The sequence below is a fragment of the Vombatus ursinus genome, unplaced genomic scaffold, assembly GCF_900497805.2.
Source record: "Vombatus ursinus unplaced genomic scaffold, bare-nosed wombat genome assembly UNPS02009975.1, whole genome shotgun sequence".
NCBI classification, from domain to species: domain Eukaryota; kingdom Metazoa; phylum Chordata; class Mammalia; order Diprotodontia; family Vombatidae; genus Vombatus; species Vombatus ursinus.
The window spans coordinates 2,674,931-2,699,377 of record NW_020949753.1 but is presented as its reverse complement, the minus strand read 5'-3'; the positions used below and the strand labels follow the sequence as shown (position 1 = coordinate 2,699,377).

The window sequence follows — 24,447 nt, the reverse complement described above, 5'->3', positions numbered from 1 at the left end:
TGCTCTGGGCACTGTGCTTTGTGCTTAGAGGATCAAAGCTAGGGTTCCAATAAGATTCCCTGCTACATTATCCCCAAGCCCTCTTGAGCCAAGGCTGGAATGAATCTCCTAAAGCAATGTCAGAATAAGGAAATTGAGGCTAAGATAGGGTCTGTGAGTTGCATTAGGTCGTCCGGAAAATCCAAAAGGTAGTGAATGAATGAATTAGAAAGAACATATTAAGCGTTTATTCTGGGCTAAGCACTACTGCAAGAGTTTTTAACCTTTTGTCGTGTCATGGACCCTTTTCTCAGAGTAATATTTTTAAATGTACAAAACAAAATACAAAGGATGACGAAGGAAAGCAAGTATAGTGATTTTTTTTGGGGGGGGGGATCAGGAACCCCAGGTTAAGAACCACTGCACTAGGGTGGTAGTAGATTCATAATTTGAAGCCACACCTTCTAATTATGAATCGTCCCTTTTCCTCTATGGCTCGAAACAAGGGCTGAAAGCGGGATGCCAGACCTAGCCTCCTGGGCAGTTCTGGAGGAGATAAGACAGAGAGCTCCAGGCGAGTGTCAGGAACTTAGACCAAAGTTCCCGTTTCCCAATATTTGGCCATTGACCCCAAGCTATTCCTAACGCCGAGGGAGCAAACTTTCCACTCCTTGCGCCCTCTGGAGAGCCCACGAACCCACCTGAGGGCTCCATGCCGCTGCCAGGGCTTCTCTTGGAGCTGAGCGCAGCGCAGCGCAGCGCAGAGGTGCGCCGGAGCGGTGTTTAGGGAGCGAGCACCTGCGCTGTCTCTCCCGGAGTCGTGGGAACCGTGGGAGTGGACTGCGCGGCCGGCCTGGAGAGCTGTTCAGCGCGCTCAGTGGCGATGCGCTCCTCCACCGGCGCCGCCGGGGGGCCCCTGGCCGGCCTCTGGCTTCTCCGGAAGCCCAGCCCCAGCGCTCCGGCCCCCCTCAGATCCCCGGGCGCCTCTTTCTTTGCAGAAGTGAAACTGCCACCGACCCTGACCCGGCATCTTACACCTCCCACTCAAAGCTCCTTCCTCCTTCTCTCTTCCTTCCACAGGTTTCTCCTTTCTCTGTTTTACTCTTCTCCTGCGCTTGGGTCACCGCTCTATCTTAATTAATCTCTCCTTTGCCTTCTGCCCCAACAAGGTGCGGTTGAAGTAGTGCTCAACTGGGGAGTCGTGGGACCTGAGCTCGATTTCAGACTGCCATTTATTACTTGTGTTACCTTGGGCAAGTCATTCATTCATTCGGGCCTCAGTTTCATTATCTTAAAAAAAATGGGGCTAGTTGGAATAGGCCCCTTTCAATTCTACAACCTATCAATTTGCTGTGGCTACAAAGACCTTCAATGATTAGTCCCTGCCCTCAAAGAACTTACATTTTATCAGGGATGACAGAATGTATGCATTTGCGGAGGGGGCTAGGGACTGAGCCTGTGATTTCATTGATCTAAGGTACTCCTAGATGAAGAATTTCTCTCTACCAGTGCAGGCACGCATCTCCTATGCAACTCAGTCTTAGAGGATTGCCTGGAACAGTTAGAGGTTAAGGGACTTGGCCAGGATTAGTCCCACACAGGCCTTACTGGTTCTGAGGCTAGCTCCTCTCTCCCCAATGAAAGTTGCCTTTCTTACTTATATGTGTGTATATAAAATAAAAACAAGCTCTTGGAGTTGTAAATTGGAACAGCTATACTAGAAAGCAATTTGGAATTATGCACAGTTACTAAAGTATACATACCCCTTGACTCAGTGATATCACTACTAGGCCGATAACCTCAAAGAGATCAAAGAATGAGGAAAATAATAGAGGTGGACAAAATATTGAAAGCTATTCTTTTTGTGGGGACAAAGAATTGGAAACTTAAAAGCGTGCCCATCATTGGCAGAATGGCTGAACAAATTATGGCATATGACTATAATAGAATATTATTGTTCTGTAAGAAATGATGAAAGAGAAACGGGGAAAGACTTGCATCAACTGATGAGGAGGAAAACAAGCCTAATCAACAGAACAAATGATGCTATGATAACATTGTAAAGCAAAGAACTTTGAAGGTCTTAAGAAGTGGGATCAATTCAATGACTACCCATGATTCCAGAGGACTGATGATGAAAAATTTACCTTCCTCCTGGCAGAGAAATGATGGAATAAATAGATAGAGTGAGACATACACTTTTGGAAATGGTCAATATTGGAATTTGTTTTGCTGGACTATGTCTATTGGTTATAAGGGCTTTGTCTTTTCTTTCTTTTCTGGTAGGGTGGGAAGGAGAGAATATAAGTGATTGGTAATTGAGAAAATGTTTTTTAAAAGAAAAAAAATAACTCAACAAACATTTCTTAAGCACCTACTATGGCAAGGCATTATATTAGTTGCTTATACATATGTATGTATGTATGTGTGTATATATATATACACACACACACATATATACACCACTGATATATACATATACACATGCATACACACATACACATGTGTATTGTGTACATGTACATATATGTATATGTATATATACATATACGTGTATGCACATGTGTATATATGTGTATATACACATGCGCACACACACACAAAAACAAACTTTAACCTGATCCATTGAGTCAACGGCATAGGGACTCCTCTATGAATGCCACTTATACCTGCAACTTAGAAAATAAGAAAGTGAGAGTTAGAAGCCTTCATTTTAGAGATGAGATGACAAGCCAGGAAAGGATAAATTGTGCAGTTAGGAAGTGTCTCAAGCAGGAATCCAATTCAGTTTTCCTCACTCCACATCCCAGTCATTCTCCACTATACAACCCTGCCTCCTTACCTGAGTCTTCAGTCTTAAAGACGATATTCATTACAGAGTTGCCAAGACCATTGTGAGTTTAAGTGAAGTCAGAACTTGAATCTTCCTGACTTGATGAAATGTCTCTCCCTCCACTAGGCACTCTGCCTCCATCCATTAGATAGCACCTGCTAGCTAAGTCAAACACGAAACATTCCCTGCACTGCCCCCAAAGAGCTTACATTATTTTAATTCTCATGTGGAGATTATTTTAGGCAACTTGTCCTGTGTCAGAATTAATCTCAACCAGCATTAGTTATTGTTAAAAATGAATAACCTCCTTGCTTAATGCATGTGGTATAATGGAAATAGCATAGCACACTGCCTTTGAAGTTAGAGGATCTGGGTTCAAATCCCAAGTTTGCCACCTGTGTGACCTTGGGCAATTCATCTGCCTTTTCTTAACCTCAGTCACTTCATCTACGAAATGAGAGTATTGGTCCAGAAGATATTTGAGGTACGTCTAGCATCTCAAATATCCTGTGGTCCTAACTCAAAAGAAGGCTGGTATGAGGAAACGGCTTAAAAAAAAAAACAAAAAACTAAAGCCAGCTCCTGCTGGAGGTTGACCTTGGGCTCCTGCCTAGGATGCTGAGATGGGGGAATGATTATTTTCCTGCAGGTTCTTGGGGCAGTCCTGCCAAGGTTGGACTATTAGAGGAGGATGAAGGTGATAAACTGGTTGCAGTGAAAATACCACAACAACCAAGTGCAAACCATCTAAGATAATATTCATTTCTGAGTTTAATTTGGATTTCAACATTAGTCCAAAATATGCTTTACTCTTGCTGAAGCAGTACCAAAAACAAGTCAAGAAATTTCAAGGAATCAACTGTTTCAGATATTAGGTACTCTAAAGGAACTGAAAGAAGACATGATTTCAGTTAAAGAAACATGTAAGGAAATAAGGGGAAATTACACAGAAATGAATATCATCATAGATAAAATACTGGTGGAAACAGAAAAAAAAAATGAGACATGATGCAGTAGAACAAAAAAAAATTGGAGAACAAACCCAAGTGGAAGAACAAGCCTGGAATGTAACGGATCTAGAAAACCAATTGATAGCAGTACAGGAAAAAGTGACCAACCCTCAGGGGACCAAAACTTCATAATAATTAGCTCTCCAGAGGGAAAGGAGAAGGAAAAGGACTTGAAGAAAGAACTCAAGAAAATTTCCCGGAATTAATAACCACTGCAATAAGAAAAATTCAAAATCCTAACAAGAAGAAACCTAAAATTCAAGTCTCTGAGGTGCCTCAAACTCCAAAAACTACAAGAGATAACAAAAATCACCTGAACTTAAAAAAAAGAACAAATAATACATCAGAAAGCATCAGTGAGCATTTCATAAGACTTTACAGGTAAACAACAAAAGAATTGGACAATTGGTCAAAAATATGCACTTAAAACTAAGAGATATAGGCTTGGTTCCTAGAATTAACTTTCCAGCAAACCTTACTCTTCTTTTAGAAGGCTGAAGAATAACACTTGAAAACTTACAACCCTTCAAATAATTCTGTGACAAAGGAATTCAGCCAAGAAGAACTAAGTTCAGAGAGGTGAAGCAATGTTTCCTTTAGGTGATTAAGTAGCTAAAGATATTTAACAAAAGGTTCTTAAAACATATTGGTAACTATAGATGTGATTATAAAGCAAAATTTACAAACCTCTAAAAGAGAAATTTAATAGTATTGTATCAGCTTCAATTCAGTTCAGTAAACCTTAAATTCCTACTTTTTACAGAAACCCACATGCTAGATGAGATAGGTTCCCCCTTGAGATTAAAATCTGGTGAAAATAACATCATAATAATTTTGAAATTAAGAAAAGTGGATAAAAGATTTAAAAAGTTAAGGGCAAAGGATGGAGGGGAGGGATATATTTAGGAAATACGTGAAGTAAGAACAAAAAAAAACATGTAAATTTTTAAACAGAGGCTAAGGAAAGAAAGAATTTTCAAAGTGACACCTTTTTCATGGTGTTGAAATTGATGGTAAGTCAGGGTGGAGAGAGAAATAAGCCAAATCTGACAAATGTAACACTAAATACTACGGATTCAATGACTAGTTGCCTATGGAAAATACATCTAAAACAAAAATATACGAAGATTAAGACTATATAAACTTAACTAAAATTTATCATGAAGTGACCAGTTCAAAAAACAGTAACAATGATTACAGCAGATAAATCTAAAATGGAAAAGTTAAGAAAAAAAAGAAGAGATATTATAGCCAAAAGGAATAGTAAATTAAAAAAAAATCTACAATGTTAAGTTTTTATACCCTAAATAACAAAGTAAACTGAAAAACCAAAAAATCTGAATAAAAACCACAGTTTCTATGTGTGTATTTCTTTGTTATTTAATAATACGGAATGTCCACACTTATAAAGACATAACAAATCAGACAAGTTTATTGAGTAAATAGGAATTCTTATGTCTAAAGAGAGAAATGTGGAAAAAACACATTGTTCTTAAGTGTATATGTACCATTTGCAAAGATTTTTTTGTGTACATAGACAAGGAAGCTCTGGTTAAATTTGAAAAGGCTCCCTACTTGTTTACTTACTCCATACATACTCCAGACAACAATAAAATACACTGAGACTCCAGTAGCAACATATAGCTATCAAGTGTTGTAGTTGGGACTCAAAGCCAGTTGAAGTCAAGTCTAATACTCTTGTAACAACTTTAGAATTGCACCCTTTTGAAATATTATGTATAACACTAGAGTTGAGAGACATCTAAGAGTTTTTAATTAAACTCAAATGAGGAAACTGAGGCCAGAAGAGAATTGTGGCTATTATAGCTAGTACTCATATAGCACTTTAAGGTTTGCAAAGCACTTTTGCATGTTATCCCAATGATCTCCACAATAACACCATGAAGTAGTGCTATTATTTCCATTTTACAGATAATGACATTGAGGCAGGCAGAGGCTAAGTGACTTGTTCAGGGTTACATAATTAATAAGTATCTAAGGCTGAATTTGAACTCAGGTCTTCCTGACTCCAAATCCAGAAGTCTATCCACTGTACCATCTAGCTTCTATGGTCATTTAGCTACTTTGGGTCTGACTGGATGTTAGAACCTTAGTTTCGTGACTCTCATCCAGTGCATTTTCCATTACATCTCCTCTGTGTGTTCATATGTGTGTGTGTGTATGTGTATGTATGTATACATGTATATACATGTGTGTATAACCTGAGATTAATTTTTTAGCCTAAGTTAATAATGTTTGATCTTGGATTAGTGTAGGAAATAATTATGAACAAGCATACTTAGGTTAAATATATGTTGTATGCAATTAAAAATATTAGTGTATAAAGAGATTTCAGTTTACTGCTGTCATTATTACCTCTCCATAAAAGATGAAGTAGTTGGATTTTACAATGCCTATGAATTACTAGTTCTTTTAGTAGTAGAACCCCGTGTTCAGAATTTCCATGAAATGAGAATTCTTTAGAAGGCACAGATTCTCACTAAAGTTATAATAAATGATTATCACTGACAATTGACATGCAGATAATATCCTGATCAATCCATTTGCTGATAGCTGCTCCTTAATTTCTGAGCTTACATCAAAGTCCTGTAGCAGGGATACAACCACAATGTTACCCGTGGACTCACATATCTTTCAATTTAGGAAAAAAATAAATCCAGTAATTAGTTAGAACTTTGAGGATATTTGGTAAAGGATTTTACCTATTCTCTATTCAGAAGACAGAAAATTTGTCCAAAATTATGTTGAAGAAACAGAGATCCAAAGATAAAGTGATAGATATCACACATGGTATTGGTGCCTACCCTGGTTCTTGTAGGTAAGATATCCTCTAGATTTTCTTAGTTTCAATCATAACTTTTTCTCTTTTTGTTCCTGCTTACTCCGATTTGAAATAGTGGGTTATCTCTGAGTTGACGTTTGCTCTTAGGCAAAAGGTTCTCAGTAGCTGTCACATTGAGAAACCTTTCTCTCTCTGTTAGAATTCCACCAACAGTGTGTAATTGTGTGTTTCTGATTTTAACTTGGTTACAGAATGGATGAGAAAAAAAAAAGCTAGCCACAGTTGGTTTCTCTGCTCTCAACATATCAAACTCTTGGATCCATTGACTTCATTCTTTGTAATCTTTTTTTTCCCAAAAGCATATTGACAGTCTCAATATTATTACCTCACTCTGTGGAGATTATGAAAGTCCTCATGCTATTTATATGTTCCAATAAATAGAGAGTTAAAACCTTTCACTGTTGGTGCCTTGGTTGTCAAAATGGCCAGAGTTGTTTCCTCAGTTCCCTTTGCAGGCTATTAATTTCTGCTACTGTTATTAATGCTGCTTCCCTTTCTGATTTTAGATTCACAACCCTTCTAATAAAATGTGTTCATTCCCAAGAAAATAGCCTTTAAAATGAGAAGTCATTGTTTCATTTTATGATGGATATTTGTGAGGTGGAGAGACACTTACTTTGCTGTCACACCTGAGACTATTCTTTTAGATTACTTATACAATACTTACTTGCCAGTTCTGAATTAGATCAACCACCAAGGAGGTATTGACTTTTGTGAAGCTATCCACAGCTCTAGGGAGTTAGGCACCTAGAATAAGTTTCCTCATCACAAAACTGAGAATCTACATTCTAATGACCATGCTCAGCTCAAATTACCTAACTTCTTCAGGGCTAAAAGTTTGCACATTACTTGTTCAGGGATACAGATAACATTGGAAGGCTGTTACACTATGGTCTTGAATACGTAGTTGTGAAGAATGGCATGGATTGATTTACTCAATAAAGTAACCTCACCCCAATTCAAATATCCAATCTGTCAATCTTAGTCATAGGTTTTAGACTAATTTTGAAAAGTCCCTGGTATTGGGATGTCCTTTAGTATAAGTTAGAATTAGATTCTTTTAAGAGTTTGGAGTTCCAGTAAAACCCCTAAGGAAGAACTAATAAGGTTGGAGTTAGAGAAGGGATATTCCTGACCTAAGTCTCCTTCTTGCTTCTTTGACTTGAAGAAAGATCTTTTGAGTTCCAAAGGGTCTGGAGTATGTTGGAACCTGGTACCATCCTCCCATTTGTGTTCTAGTGATATCCCTGGACCCTCTGATCAGGGATTCCATTGAAAGCCATGGATAGACTAGAAGTAGATTGCACAGATTTTATAGACTTTATGAGGAGCCTGGCAACGCAAATAGACCATGCTCAAGGGAACTTCTTAAGAACTCCACAAAAAGAGAAAAGGATTTTCAGCAACAGGGATCTGTAAGTTGTGTACTCCTTTGTAAGATGTGTTTTCTAAGCTTAATTAGACTTTCCTCTGCTCTTTGTTTATTTGTGGGAAAATGTGTCATAGATATTTTTGGGGGGGAAAGGGGTGGTTCCAACTGTATTTATTGACCAAATGAATAAACATACCTTTTCTAAAAAAGCTACTTGAGGTTAGCTGACCAAAATTTTCAACTGATAATTTTTTTGTGGGAGGTACACTTGGTAGAAGCTTGATCCAATGGCCTAAAAGAATCATCCTTGACTTCTCATTGGTACCCCTAGAACTATGAGGGTGAGATATAGCTAGCCTTGCTCTAGTACCTGAAGCTTAACTATCAGGGTCAGAATTGGCATCAGGATTGTCAGAACTTAGATGAGCCATAACTCAGTAAGAATTTTGGACTTTATCTTTATGACAATGGGAAAACACTGAACATTATGGATAGACTGGGATTACTAAACTAATTCTAGGTCTCTTTTTCCATAAATTATTTTTTTACCAAACTATTTTTAATGTTACAGGCAGTGTGTCATAATGGATAAAGGTCCAGGCTCAGAATTAGGAAGATCCAGGTTTGAATCTTACCTCTGAAACACACTAGCTATGTAACACTGGGGAACTCAGTTATATTTCAATGCCAATAGGCAATCTATAAAGCTGTAAATGGCAGAGTATTAACCAACCTGAATTGATAGAAGGAGCTTCCTAGCTTGGAATTACCCATACCAATAAAATCACAGGTCAGTTAAAAAAAGTGAAAGATTCCTATGATTGTATATATGTGTATATGTTTTTATGTGTACATATATATTATAAATGCACATTTATATGCATGCATATATACATTTACATGTATATGTGTATAAATATATATTTGTGCATTTTATATGTATATATATATATATATATTATATTTAATAGCTTCTAATTTAGTCCAATACTTGAGAAAGTAAAGTTAGGAAAAGTAACATATTTGACTTTGCTGTTTCCTGTAAATACAGTCTGGTTTCCCCAGCTGTATTATAGTGATGTCTGAAAGTGACATTGTCCACAGTAACCACAGTACTAAGTTCCTTGTACATATCTCAACCGCATAATAAAGCATATTCTTTGCATATTGAAATGTTAGTATTTGTTGATAATTAAGTTCACAATTTAAAAAAAAATTAAAAAACAAGTACTTTGACCTCAATCTTTCCTCAATAGCGTGGAAATTCTGTCCACTTTAATGGCAAATGGATAGAGGAGTGACTGATGAACAGTCTCTTGGAGTAACAGAAGTCCTCACTTGAAAAATCTAGAATTTCCTAGCAAGTCACAAAGGTCATCGGTCACAGATTTAGAGCTGGAAGGGACCTTAGAGGTCATGAAGTCCAGTCCTCTCATTTGGAAAGGAGGCCCAGAAGGGATGTACGATTTGCCCAGTATGGATGGCACAGCTTAGTAAGTATGTGAGGCAGGAGATGTTCATTCATTTTCTAGGTACCAATTTTACAAAGAAGTTCTTTTACATATAATTAAATAAGAGTGAAGTGGCCAAGTATAAGTTGAGAAATTGAAACTGGGACACAATAGCAGGAAGTGGTCAGAGAAAAATTGCAACAGGAAGAGAAGTCAAGATAATTTGTTACAACTATGGGTGTAACTCATTATGCAGGACAAGTTCTGTGAACTGGGCTTCTGCATTGGATGAAGAGCTAAAAGGGGGAAAGAGTATTTAGCACACCTACCATCAAGCGTCACAGAATGGATGCTATGTAGAGCACACAGTATTTATATTTCCTATTGAAGCAAATCTACAAGCCAAATTTAAAGACAAACCAGACATGAACCTGCTAGAAGTTCAGGTGTTCAGTCATGTTTCAGTTGTGTCCCACCCTTCATGACCCCATTTGGGTTTTCATGGCAAAGATATTGGAGTGGTTTGTCATTTTCTTCTCCAACTAGTTTTTCAGATAAGACAACTGAGGCAAACAGGGTTAAGTGACTTGCCCAGGGTTACACAGCTCCTAAGTGTCTCAGGCCAGATTTGAACTCAGGAAGATGAATCTTCCTGCCACCAAGGCCAGCACTTTATGCACTATGGCGCCACCTAGTGGTCCCTAGAAGTTCAGTTATACTCCAGAATAGCAAAAGTATTTGCAATGTGATAACTGATGAGACACCTTTTTCACAGAGTTAATCTCATAAAATTTAATCCAAAGAAAATCTCACTAAATAACCAAGATTTCAAAATAAGTACCAGAGGAATCATAGTCAAAGGAAAGAGGTGTTTGAAATGCAGAAAGGAATGTCAAAGGAATATAGTTTCCTATGTATCTGACACATCTTTTTCCTCCTGTCCCGTAGCTTATTTACAATTTATGCCCAATGCTCTGAGGAATCACTTGCACACTAACAATGAATCCTTTAAAGAGAATTACTTTTGAACCCTACTGTGGCCCAATTAGGCTACCTGGTAGGCTGCAAGTAGGAAGAATGGTCTATCTATGTTGTCTTGATAGATGTCAAACAGGGTTCATCTATCCTGTCACCTTTGCAGAATGTTGGGAGAATACTGTCATCATTCTTGCTCTTTAATGAATTGCTGGAAAGTAGATATGATCTATACTTTGTAAGGAATGAGGAAACATTCTTGAGGTTCTAGATTCAAATATATGTTGAGGAGGAATTCCAGAAAGAACCTTAACATGGCAGACATATTTAGTAGCTACCTCATTTCCCACATAGCTGTAAACCTCTGTACTACATCATACCTTCCAGAATCTCATCATTTCACAAGATTACAACTTGAAAACTCATACCTCCTAGGTACCCTCAACTGCCCCCCAAGGCCCATCCCAACTTCTGACTGAGAGGGTAGAGAGTGGATAGTGGTGTCACTCCTATTTATGGGGTTGGCCAAGGCAGCTATCTCATCATTTCCCACCCTATTGTACTTCAACATGTCCCAGTCAGTTGCCCTCTTTGCCCAATCTCAAGATTTTTAGGTTCTTTTTATATTATCTTTCCCATTCCCCAAATCCCTGAGGGCAGAAACTGTCCATTGCACTTTATCTGACACATAGTAAGTGCTAAATAAATGTTTATTGACTGACTGACTTACTGACTGATAGCAAGAACTTCATTTCCTATATATCCAGGGCACAAATTTTGATTGAAGAAAAGCCAGGACTATGGTGGTGTTGGGCGTGAGGAGGTAGAAGAAGGGAAGAAATAAGCCTATTATTGAATGGGAGAGCATCAAGTAATAGCCATAATAGTTGCAAAGGTATAGGTTATTGGACCAGTGCCTGAGACTTTTTGAGCCAAGGTGAGAATTTCAGAGGATAAGATCCCTTTGTTTGGTTGGATAGATCACCAAGGCAGATTGGATGCAAGGAAGGACCTGTGACTCCATACACATTTCAGGGACTTTGTTATTAATGTTTTATGTTTGTTCATTGCCATTGAGCTCAATCCAAACAAGGAATTTTTATCTATTTCTATTTTGTAGTAAAGGGTAGCTAGGTGGAGAAATGAATAGAACATCAGGCCCAAGTTAGGAAGACTCATCTTCATGAGTTCAAATCTGACCTCAGAAACTTCCTAGCTGTGTGACTCTGTGAAAATCACTGAACCCTCTTTGCCTCAATTCCTCATTATTAAAACAAGCTGGAGAAGGAAATGACAATCACTCCAGTATCTTTGCCAAGGAAACCCTAAATGGGGTCACAAAGAATCAAACACTATTGAAAGAACTGAAAAACAATTTTGTAGTAAATAGTTTTTTTTTGTTAAATCTTCCCATTCTTCTAGACTCAATTGAGAAGCTATTTCCTCATTGATTTCAACCCTGATCTTTTGAGATAGCAATAATCTCTCCCATCTCAACTCAGCATTTTTGGAGATCTTGCGTATATGTGTGTCACATATTACGCTGTATTATTTGTTTACGTGTGTTAAGGACAAAGATAGAAATTTGACCTGTGATTCCATTGGTATAGGAAACTCCCTGGATGAAACTTCCCCTACCAATTAAGGTCAGTACCTTCTCTGGATATTCCTTAGAATGGGCTTTCTTTCGTAGTGGGATGTAAATTGATCTTTTCCAATCTAGTGGCCACTGCTGTGTTTTCCAAATTTGTTGGTATATTGAGAACACCACTGTAACAGCAACATCTTTTAAGATTTTAAATAGCTCAGCTGGAATTTTATCATCTCCTCTAATCTCATTGTTAGTAATGCTTCCCTAAAGCCCACTTGACTTCATTCTCCAGGACATATGGGTCTAGATCAGTAACTACACCATCATGGCTATTGGTGATGTTGAGATCTTTCTTGTATAGTTCTTTTATATATTCTTGCCACCTTTTCTTAATCTTAATTTCTTCTGCTTCTGTTAAGTCCCTACATTTTTTTTTGTCTTTTATTATGCCCGTTTTTGCATGAAACATTCCTATGATATCTCTCATTTTCTTGAAGAGATCTCTTATCTTTCCTATTCTATTATTTTATTCTATTTCTTTGTATTGCTCATTTAAGAAAACCTTATCTCTCCTTGCTATTCTCTGGAATTCTGCATTCAGTTGGGTGTATCTTTCCTGTTCTCCTTTCCCTTTTGCTTTCCTTCTTTTCTCAGCTATTTGCAAAGCCTCATCAGACAGCTATTTTGCTTTCTTGCTCTTCTTTTTGTTTGGACTGTTTCTTGTTGCTGCCTCCTGTACAATATTGTGAACCTCTGTCCATAGTTCTTCAGGCACTCTATCTACCAAGTCTAATCCCTTAAATCTACTCATCACCTCCACTTCATCTTTATAAGGGATGGCATTTAAGTCATACCTATATGATCTGATGATTTTCCCTTCTTTCGTCAATTTAAATCTGAATTTTGCAATAAAAAGCTCATGATCTGAGCCACAGTCACCTCCAGGACTTGCTTTAACTGACTATATAAAGCTTCTCCACCTTTGGCTGCAAAGTATATAATCAATCTGATTTTGATAGTGACCATCTGGTGATATCCATGAGTAGAGTTTCCTTTTGGATTGTTGAAAAAAATGTTTGCTATGACCAGTGAGTTATCTTGACAAAACTACTAGTCTCTGCCCTGCTTAATTTTGTACTCCAAGGCCAAACTTGCCTGTTGTTCCAATTGTCTTTTGATTTCCTACTTTATCATTCTAATGTCTTATGATGAGTGTTACATCTTTTTTTGGGGGGGGTGGGGTGTTATTTCTAGATGATGTTGTAAGTCTTCATAGAATTGATCAACTTTGGCCTCTTTAGAGTCATTATATGGAGAATTTGTTGTTGTTGTTGTGTCTGATTCTTTGTGACCCCACTTGGGGTTTTTGTGGCAGAAATACTGGAGTGGTTTGCCATTTCCTTCTCCAGCTCATTTTGCAGATGAGGAAGCTGAGGTAAATAGGGTTAAGTGAACTAGGTCATACAGCTAGTAAATGTCTGAGGTTGAATTTGAAGTTAGGTCTTCCTGATTCCAGGCCCATCACTCTATCCACTGTTCCACTGAGAGGCCTAAATGTTGGAACAGATACTTGGGTTATTGTGATGTTGAAAAGTTTATCTTGGATTCAATCAGATATTCTGTCATTTTTGTGATTATACTGCTTTTCTCATCCTTTCATTAACCATTTCTTCTAAGGGATTCTTGTCCACAATAGTTTGTGGAATGATCACCTCAATTAAATTCACCCATTCTCATCCATTTAAGTTCACTGACAGCCACAATGTTGATGTTTAATCTTTGCATCCTCTATTTGACTGCATCCAGCTTACCTTGGTTCATAGATCTTACTTTCCAGGTTCCTATGTAATATTCATCTTTATAACATCAGGCTTTCTTTTCATCATCAGACACATCTGCATCTGAGCTTCCTTTCAGCTTTGGCCCAGCCACTTCATTAGTTCTAGAGCTACTTTCAGTTGTCCTCCATTCTTCCCCAGTTGCATGTTGGATTCCTTCTGACCTGAGGAGCTCATCTTCTGGTGTCATATGTTTTATCATTTTAATGCTGTCCTTGGAATTTTCTTGGCTAAGATACTGAAGTGCTTTGTCATTTTCTTCTCCAGTGGATCATCTTATGTCAGAACTCTCCACTATGTCCATCTTGGGTAGCCCTGCATGGTATAGCTCATAGTTTCATTGATCTGTTGAACCATCTCCACCACAACAAGGCAATGATCCAGGATGGGAAACCCTGGGCAGTAAATGAGGTTAAGAGAGGTTAAGCAATTTGCTTAGACTAATCCATCTAGTAAGTATCACAGGGAGGATGTGAACTCATGCCTTCCTCCCTACAGTCCAAAATTCTATTCACTACATCACCTAGCTGCCTCAATCTATTCTTTGTACTGTTGCTATATTAAACTTTCCAAAAGACAGCTCTAATCCTACCATTCCTTTGCTCAGAATCTTCCAATGGTTCCCCATTGCCTATCAAATTAAATTCAAGCTCCTAAGCCTAAAGGTCATTCAAAGACCTTTAACTTAAAATTGAACTTTCCTATTTTCTGTTCCCTGTTCCTCCACTAGCATCTTATGTCCTAGTCAGACAAACACAAGGTTATTAGCTGTTGGGTGGAGCCAAGATGGCAGAGTAAAAGCAGTGACTTGCTTGAGCTCTCCCCCAAACCCTCCAAATACCTGTAAAAAAATGGCTCTGAACAAATTCTAAAGCAGCAGAACCCACAAAAAGACAGAGTGAAACAAATTTCCAGCCCAAGACAACCTGGATGGTTGATCTGAAAGGTATATCGTGCCAGACTGGGAAAGGAATGAAGTTTGGTGTGGGTGCGCAGGCCTCAGTGAACCTGGAACAGGCCTGGGGGACTGAATCATGGGCAGCTGTGGCAGATTCCTGACTTCTTAACCCATGCATGCTAAAGACAACTTAGAAGGTCAGAAGAAAAAGTCTGTGTCTGTAGTGAGAGAGAAGCATGGGGTCCCAGCCCCAGTCCCTGAGTGGCCCCAGGGTGGCCGCTGCCTCCTGAGCTTCCGGTCCATGGACTGAGGGAGAATTGAGTGACTGATCAGAGGGGAACTGCAGGGATCTGTTTGCTGGTGCAAGATTCTCTTGCTTTGCCTGTGCTTGGATCTGGGTCATAGTTCTGGGTGGCTGTCCTGGGGCAAGGAGGAGTGATGGCATGGTGGAGCTTGTAGTGGCTATGGAGAGAGAATCTTCCTCACAGTTCCAAGACAGAAAAGAGTGCTTGTGGTCACTCATAGACCAGAGCACAGTCCAGGAAAGGAGTAAACACCTTGCCCTTCATCATAGCACTTTGGAAGAGCTGAAAATTTTCAGGTCCCTAGAAGTATCTCTGAAAACAACTGCACAAAACCCCCAAAGCTTGAAACAGTACATTCTCCATACTGGAAACAGACTCCTACCTTAATAAAGAGTTTTTAACTCAAGTAATTGACTGGGATCATGAGAAAGCAGCACAAAAAGAATCAGACTATAGAATCTTACTTTGGTGACAAAGAAGATCAAAACATACAACCAGAACAAGACAACAAAGTCAAAGCTCCTACATCCAAAGCCTCCAAGAAAAATATGAATTGGTCCCAGGCCATGGAAGAGCTCAAAAAGGATTTTGAGAAGCAAGTAAGAGAAGTAGAGGAAAAACTGAGAGTGATGCAAGAAAATCATGAAAAACAAGTCAACAGCTTGCTAAAGGAGACCCCCCAAAATACTGAAGAAAATAACACCTTAAAAAATAGCCTAACACAAATGGCAAAAGAGGTCCAAAAAACCAAAGAAGAGAAGAATGCCTTAGAAAGCAAAATTGGCCAAATGGAAAAGGAAGTCCAAAAGCTTACTGAAGAAAATACTTCCTTAAAAATTAGAATGGAGAAATTGGAAGCTAGTGATTTTGTGAGAAATCAAGACCCTGTAAAACAAAACCAAAAGATAAAAAAAATAGAAAACAATGTGAAATATCTCATTGGAAAAACAACTGACCTGGAAAATAGATCCAGGAAAGAGAACTTAAAATATTATTGAACTATCTAAAAGCCATAATCAAAAAAAGAGTCTAGACATCATTCTTCAAGAAATTATCAAGGAAAACTGCCCTGATATTTTAGAACCAGAGAGGAAAATAAAAATTGAAAGAATCCACCAATCGTCTCCTGAAAGAGCTCCCCAGAGGAAAACTCCTAGGAATATTGTAGCCAAATTCTAGAGTTCCCAGTCAAGGAGAAAATATTGTAGGCAGCCAGAAAGAAACAATTCAAGTATTGTAGAAACACAATCAGGATAACACAAGATTTAGCAGATTCTACATTAAAAGACCACAGGGCTTGGAATATAATATTCCAGAGGGCAAAGGAGATAGGATTACAACCAAGAATCACCTACCCAGCAAAACTGAGCATAATCCTTCAGGTGAGAAAATGGACATTCAATGAAATAGAGGACTTTCAAGCATTCTTGATGAAAAAGACCAGAACTGAACAGAGAATTTGACTTTCAGATACAAGACTCAAGAGAGACATGAAGAAGTAAGCAGGAAAGAGAAATCACAAGAGACTTATTAAGGTTGAACTGTTTGCATTCTACATGGAAAGATGATGTTTGTAACTCATGTGTCCTTTGTCAGTATCAGAGTAGTTGGAGGGAAAAAATCGTATGTATGTAGATAGATAGATAGATAGATAGATAGATAGATAGATAGATAGATAGAGGGCATAGGGTGAATTGAACATGAAGGGATGATATCTGGTGAATAAAATTAAGGGGTGAGAGAGGATTATACTGGGAGAAGGAGAAAGGAAGAGGTAGAATGGGGTAAATTATCTCACATAAAACAGACAAGAAAAGGCTTTTACAATGGATGGGAAACAGGGGGAAGGTGAGAGGGAATGAGTGAATCTTATTCTCATTGGATTTGGCTTAAGGAGAGAATAACATACGCACACAATTGGGTATGAAAATCTATCTTTCCCTACAGAAAATAGGGGGGGAAGCGGACAAGAGAGCAGGGAGATGATAGAGGGGAGGGCAGATTGGGGGAGGGGGTAATCAGAAGCAAACACTTCTAAGGAGGGACAGGGTCAAAAGAGAGAATAGAATAAATGGGGGCCAGGATAGGATGAAGGGAAATATATTTAGTTTTTCACAACATGACTATGATGGAAGTATTTTGCATGACTACACATGTATAACCTGTATCAAGTTGCTTACCTTCTCAATGAGGGTGGGTGGAGAGGGAAGAAGGGAGAAAATTTGGAACCCAAAATTTTAAAAACAAAAGTTAAAAATATTTGTTTTCACATACAACTGGGAAATAAGATTTACAGGAAATGGGGTATAGAAATCTATCCTGCCCTACAGGAAAATTGAAGGAGAAGGGGATAAGAGAAGGGGTGGAGAGATAGAAGGGAGGGCAGATTAGGGATATTCAGAATGCATGCCATCTTGGGGTGGAGGGAGGGATGAAATGGAGAGAAAATTTGGAACTCAAAATCTTGTGGAAGTGAATGTTGAAAACTAAAAATAAATAAATTAACAATAAAAAAAGATAACTAGTTGTTCCTTGAATACAACTATTGCTTTCTCACTTTCACTCCTTTGTTCATGCTGTTCTTTCAAAGTGGTATATGTTCTCCCTTCCCACCACACATCCACTTGTTGAAATTCTTCAATGCCCACACCAAATTCTAGCTTCTTCAGATATGATAATGCTGATCACTTTGTGATTCTACTGATTTTATGGTATTTAGAATTATAGAATAATAATAACTTACATATATATAATATTTACATTATCTCACTTGAGTTTTACAACAATATTATGAGGCAGGCAACCTCATCTCCATTTTACAGATGAAAAAACTGGGTTTCACTAAATTTAAATGGCATGTCCTTCATTCAAGTGTTGAAGGGAGAATTTGAACCAATATCATTTTGACTCCAAGACCACCAGTCTACCCAATACCTCTCAAAATCAGAGAAATTTTAGAGCCAGAAGAGCCCTTTCCCATGATAATGTAGCATAATGCCTTCATTTTACATATGAGGAAGCTGAGGTCAAGAAAGTTTAAGTGACTTACACAAAATTACATTTTTTGCCATTCTATAATCCTGTGGAGCAGGAGGTGAGGGCAAATATATAGAATACCACTCATATTTCCATTGGGTAAAGCAGGGTGCAATTTTTTTTTTTTGCTCTGAAAGTCTGAGTTTGTATGAGGGTCATTGAGAGAACAGTTATAGGCAAAGCCCATGAAGGTCTATTATATCCAAGGGTTTCAATTAGATGGGAAAAGGAATTGGGTAGGTAAAGAACTGAATTCACTTTTTTTAAAGGACTTCACAGATGAATGTCATTCAAATTAAGAGTTGGGGGTGATGTGTGGTAGCAGAGAGAGAGAATTCTCAGTGTTCTTGTCAGCACTAGGAGAAGAAAAATTTAAAAATGAAAATAATACTAAATAAAAAATTACAGAATTTTACCTTCAGCTATACTATAGTGTATTGATAGAAGGAAACACAAACTTAGCAATTATAACCTTGAATATCCATCAGTTATAAAAGATGATAAAAAAGGAGAGAATGGTTGAAGGGATAAGAAAGCAGAACCCACCAATTTGATGTACAAACAAAAAAAACATAAAGAAACAAATTTACAGTTAGAGATAAGAATAATATGCATTATGTTTAAGGAAATTTTGAAAAAACAATCCTCATAATATCAGAGAAGTCTAAAAATGTGTGTTTTCAAATGAGACAAGAAAGGAACTACATTATCAATTATAAACAATATTAGTATTCAGTATATTGGCACCAAATATCATAGCATCTATATATGTAGGAGAATCTTACTGATTAGAAAAAAAAACTTGAAATTTAATGATAGTTAGAGAAAACTTTAATATTCCTTTTATTAAAGCTTAGGAAATTCTAGATAAAAAATATTATTAGTAAAACTCTGTAATAGAATTACATCATGTTTGCTAAATAAGAATAGTAAACATTAATTTGTTTTTCAAGATCACATGATACTGTCCACAGGGATGCTCTGGTAAATGTTTAACAACAACTCTCAAGAAAAAAAAATTTCATGTAGGACATACTTTTAAGTGTAATCTGCATTATTTGCATTTTCTTCATCACTTTCTTTTATTGGCACTTTTTCATAGCCTTTCACCAATTCTCAGCTGAGAAATAAGTCTCAGACTCATATATTTGTGTCAATTTCCTATAGATCTTGGATATTAGATTTTTATCAGAAATATTTGATGCAATTTTTTTTCCACTTTGCAGTTCCTCCTCTTATTTTGGTTGCATTGATTTTGTTAAGGCAGAAGCTTCGAAATTTTAATATAATGAAGATTCTCTATTTTCTCATATGTGTTCTTCGTTTTTCAGTCATATATATTGTCCCTCACTATATATATATATATATATATATATATTTGACCCTTTATGTAAAGGTCACTTGTCTATTCATATTAGTTTGAATGTAAGACATGTAACCACTGTTATAGTCAGTAAGTACTGACCTTTGGCCTAAAACCCAGGCCATTTGACTCCAAGTCCAAGAGACTTTCCATTGATAGTGCTTCAAAAAAAAATACATTTTAAAAATCAGTTTTAACCCCAATATATTCCACATTCTTAGTGACCGTATTGTTTTGAAGTATTGAAGGTACTAGTAATGGAGTAGTATTTGTCATTATTTCAATGGCATTAAAACAAATTAGCTTGTTTACATGTATTTGTGTTAATTCTTGCTTCTCCCTCTCTTTCCCTGAACTCTTTTCTCTTTCTCTTCATTCCTCAGTTTTATGATTATACAGTACCTTATCTCCCTCCACACAAGGAATATCTAAAGCATATTAGTGAGAAAATGTATACTATACAGTCTTTTAAAAAATAAATTTGCAATGATATATTAATGGGGCTATAATTCTAATAAGTAAAAGACCATGTTAGTTAGGGCATTTACACTCTGAATGTTAATGGACACTCAAGGTAAATTGAATTTTTTCACAAAGTCCTTGTTGAAGGATTTTTCAAGAGTACACTACTCTGATAATCTTTTCACATCTTTCCCAGGCAAAACCAACAAACATCTAAGCTAAACAAACAAACACTTCTGCCTTTCTCCTTATTTAATTTTTTCCCCTCAAATTATTTTTGGTCCTGGATATAAGTCACCAGGCACACAAGCAGCCTTGTTGCTCTTTTAAATCTATCCCCAGAGAGAGCAAAGCCTTGGTCAATTTTCTATTTGAAACTTGGGAGCTGCTGCTGCTAGCTATTGGTATTCAGGGCATGTCTACCTCTTGGAGTTTTGTCAGACTCAGAGTTACTTTATTCCTCTTTGCAGGGTAGATGATAACATCTTAATATATTTCCTATAAAAAAAAACCTCAAATAAAAGAGGAAGACTTGTCTATCTGAATATATAATGCCTGAATGACTACGCTTTGAAACAGATATATAAATTATAGATAAGCTCTCAGATACTGCTGCCATGTATTATTAATTAAAAACTAAAGATCAGCATCTACATTGAGAATACACCACAGTGCCTAGAGTGCTATATGTTTTAACAGTGGGGATTAAACTCAGTAGGCAATGAAGCAGCCTTTTTTCAGAGAACTGTATGCTCCATCCATGTCTTTGAATATGCTAAGAAGACCTTCCCAGTCTTCTTGCTAATCCATGCCCTTTCCTCCTTCAGAATCAGTCTCAATCTCGAGCCTTTCTAGGAACTCTGCTTTGATCAACCACATTGAATTTTGATCTCCAATGTGTGTACATTCCGTCAACATTTAATGTATTGTGTAGTTATGTATCCTTTTGAATGATGTTTATGTTATCATTCTGTTCAAAGTATAGTAATATCTAAAAGGAAATAATATTAGAGACTTCTGAAGTGGGATTATAGCTCTCTCACATCAGTCAAAAGACAACCTCTCCCTCCATTCAGACCTTCATCATCTTTCATCTGTACTATAGCAGTAGCCTTCTAATTGGACTCATAGTCTATAATCTTCTCTTTCTAGTAATAATAATAATAATCTACACAGTTACAAAAAGGATCTTTCTAAAGTACACATTTGACCATTTCATTCCTCTCCTCAAAGACTTTGCTGTCACTTTGTTGCCTCTGAGATAAAAATATAGACTCCTTGTCTTCAGCATCTCTTTCCTAGCTAATTGCCTGTTAATCCTCTGCAAAAACACAACTTTTCAGTCAATCTGACTTAATTGTTGCCCATCAGATGAAGAATTCTATCTCCCACCTCCCCAGGTTTCTTTATGTAGACTGATCTCCAGGTCTGGAATTCACTTCCTCCTCACCTACAACTCCTTAGCTTCTTTAGGGCACAACTAATTTGCTGTCTTGTATAAGAAGCTATTCCTTACTCCCCACCTCCCCCAGCTATTAATCATTTTCTTCCTCAAATTATCATACAGACTTATCTGTACCTTTTGCATGTCCTCTCCTCAGTTGGATGCAAGCTTCTTGAGGGCAGGGACTGCTTTTTATTTTGTCTTTGCATCCTCAGTGCTTAGCATAGTTTCTTGTACATAGTAGCCACTTAGTAAGTACCTGTTGGAATAGTTTGTTTTTGTACTAGAAGCTAACCAATAATGAACTGGGATGACCTCCTTTCCCACACCTGGGTTCTCCATCTCCCTCACCCCATCCTAACTGAGTGAACTTTTCCTGACTTTTGACCCAGGTGAAAAAATTCCCAGTCATGGTTCTGACAATCAGTTCCATGTGTATTGTAAGATCACAGATTTAGTGCTGGTAGGGACCATAGAGGTCCTTTTATTTTCATGGGTCTTAACTTGCTTACCAAATCAGAGACAAAATCCTGTCAATTGTGTCTGCTGTAGATTTTGCAGTTTCTTAAATGTCAAATGCTGGTTTAAGATTGTCTTTAGACAATACATTTTAATGCAGCCTGATGAATTTTATGGCTGCCTCTTAGATCTTTTCCCTAGTGGAAGCTTAAAGGGAAACTGATAAGGTGATTGTCTCAGCTTCTTAATAGCTGAGCTTCCAAAAGAATATCAAAGAAAGACAAAGCAAAGCATATAATCCCTGGGAACCAAAACCAGCTACAATTTCTTTTGATGCTGAGGTATCAACATCATCAAAAAACTAGGTTAGAAATCAGTAATTATGGCAATAGTTTGAAAACATGCTTAAAGAATGCTATTGGCTTGAAAAATTTTCCATGAGAATATTATCTTCTTAGGCAACATACTATGCCAGAAGGTTGTCGTAGGAGTTATCAGAGGACTTAGATCTAGGAGAGACCTCAGACATCATCTAGTACAACATTCTGCAGATAAGGAAACTGAGTTCCAGGGAGGTTGTGACTTGCTCAAAGTCACACAGACAGGAAGCAATAGGACAAATCCAACATTCCTCCCATTATATCAAAATGTCTGTCCATAATCATTACATTTACTAGCAGCTAGGTGATGCAGTGGATAGAATATTGGGCCTAGAGTTAGTAAGACCCAAGTTCTAAATCACACCTAAGACAATTACTAGACCTGTGATCCTGGTCAAGTTACTTAACATTTTTTTTTTTTTGCCTCACCTTCCTCAACTGTAAAATAATACCTACCTCACAGGGTTGTTGTGAGAATCGAAAGAGATATTTGTAAAAAGTGCTCAGCACAGTGTCTGGCACACAGTAGGTGCTATGTAAATGTTTATTTCCTTTTCCTCCCTCCTTTTCCCTTCACAGGATTGTTGTGAGTATAGAATGAGGTAATATTTATAAAGCACTTATCACAGTGCCTGGAACTTAGTAGGAGCTGTATAAATGCTAGTTATTATTTTGGTAGCTATATATGCTGATCATTTGTTCATTTTGGGAAAAAGAAACACGTTGATATGCTACATCCATAATTTCATTAATCTGTGATCTCCAACAATGTGTATTCTCCTTCTAATACTGCAGATAACAATCTATTCTTGCCTTCTCATCCTCTGTGACTCTTCTCCTTGTCTACCCAGAAATCCTCCACAAAGTGGGGTATCCAACAAGCTCTCACATTTCCATTAGTTTTCACTTTATTGTCCTTTGAGTGATGTGCAATTTTAATGCTATGAATGATGGAGTGTCAATCTCTAAAGAATTAAAATTTTAAGTCCCCCAAAAGCAATGGAGAGATTTTTTAAATGAAGTCTCATAGCCTGTTGGAATTAAAAAGATAGATCATTGTTTCAAGGAGGAAGTTGAGGTCGTTAAAAGCACTCCGAAGTGTCCCAAAGGCAATCTGTTGCCTTCCCTTTCTCGAATTTAATTAATTTTTTCACCATATCTTTTTAATATAAATAGGCAAATAGCTATGTATCTGTTTAAGATATACATATATGCACATATCTATGCACACTTATACTCATATATTATATACATACACACATTATATATAATATATATACATATTTGCATTCAACTATATATCACAGTCTGGACAGTGGCCATTCTTCATGCACTTAATTTTTCACATGTGGAGCGTTGAGCCAATCTTTCTTTTTTAAAAATTGTATTTATTTTATTTTTAATTTATGAAACACACATTTCTATAACATAGTAGAACACAAAAAAAGATTGCACACAAACTGAAAATCTGTAATTTACAACTTGCTGTTTCTTTTAAATATGTAATAAAGTTATCATGTAAATTTCTTTTTTTTCCTTTTCTTTCTTCTCTCCTTTCCTCCCCTGCCCCCCAGAGATGGCTACCATTAGACACACACACACACACACACACACACACACACACATGCACATATCTATATATGTATGTGTATGTGTGTATATACATATACATATCTATGTATATATAAAATCATTCTATACATACTTCTATTAATTCTTTCTCTGGATGCGGATAGTATCTTCCTTCATAGGTCCTTTATAGTTAATTTGGGTATTTATAGTAGTCAAAATGACTTAGTTCCTCAAAGTCATTCTTAAAACAATATAGCTATTACTGTGTACAATGTTCTCTTGGCTCTGCTCATTTCACTCATTATTTCATGCAAGTCTTTTCATTTTTTTTTCAAAAATCAACATCCTCATCATTTCTTATAGCACAGTAATATTCCAACAATGTCTCTTGAATGAATTAGGATTTTATTTAGGAGAATCACCAATATTCTGGGGATTGAAGCCATGAGCACAACAAAGAATGGAATAAGTATTTATTTGTGTAGTATCTACTATATGTCAGGCATTGTGCCAATTTTTTTAAACAAAGATTTCATTTGATCCTCACAGCAACCCTGCAAGGTGGGTGTTACTATAACTATTTTAGAAATGAGGAAACCATGGCAGACAGAGGTTA

The 24,447-nt window shown here is 37.1% G+C and overlaps 1 protein-coding gene across 2 annotated transcripts in view; it reads right to left on the bottom strand.

The window, feature by feature from the left end:
- BANK1 (B cell scaffold protein with ankyrin repeats 1) overlaps positions 1–851 on the bottom strand; it is a 394,230-nt gene extending 393,379 nt beyond the window's left edge. For both annotated transcript variants that reach the window (XR_003568363.1, XM_027853422.1), the window contains exon 1: positions 681–851. Coding sequence is in view for 1 of the 2 variants with exons in the window: in XM_027853422.1 (XP_027709223.1) it covers positions 681–693 (13 nt within the window). In the remaining variant the exon portion in view is untranslated. The remainder of the gene's footprint in view (positions 1–680) is intronic.
- Between the last annotated feature and the right edge of the window lie 23,596 nt (positions 852–24,447).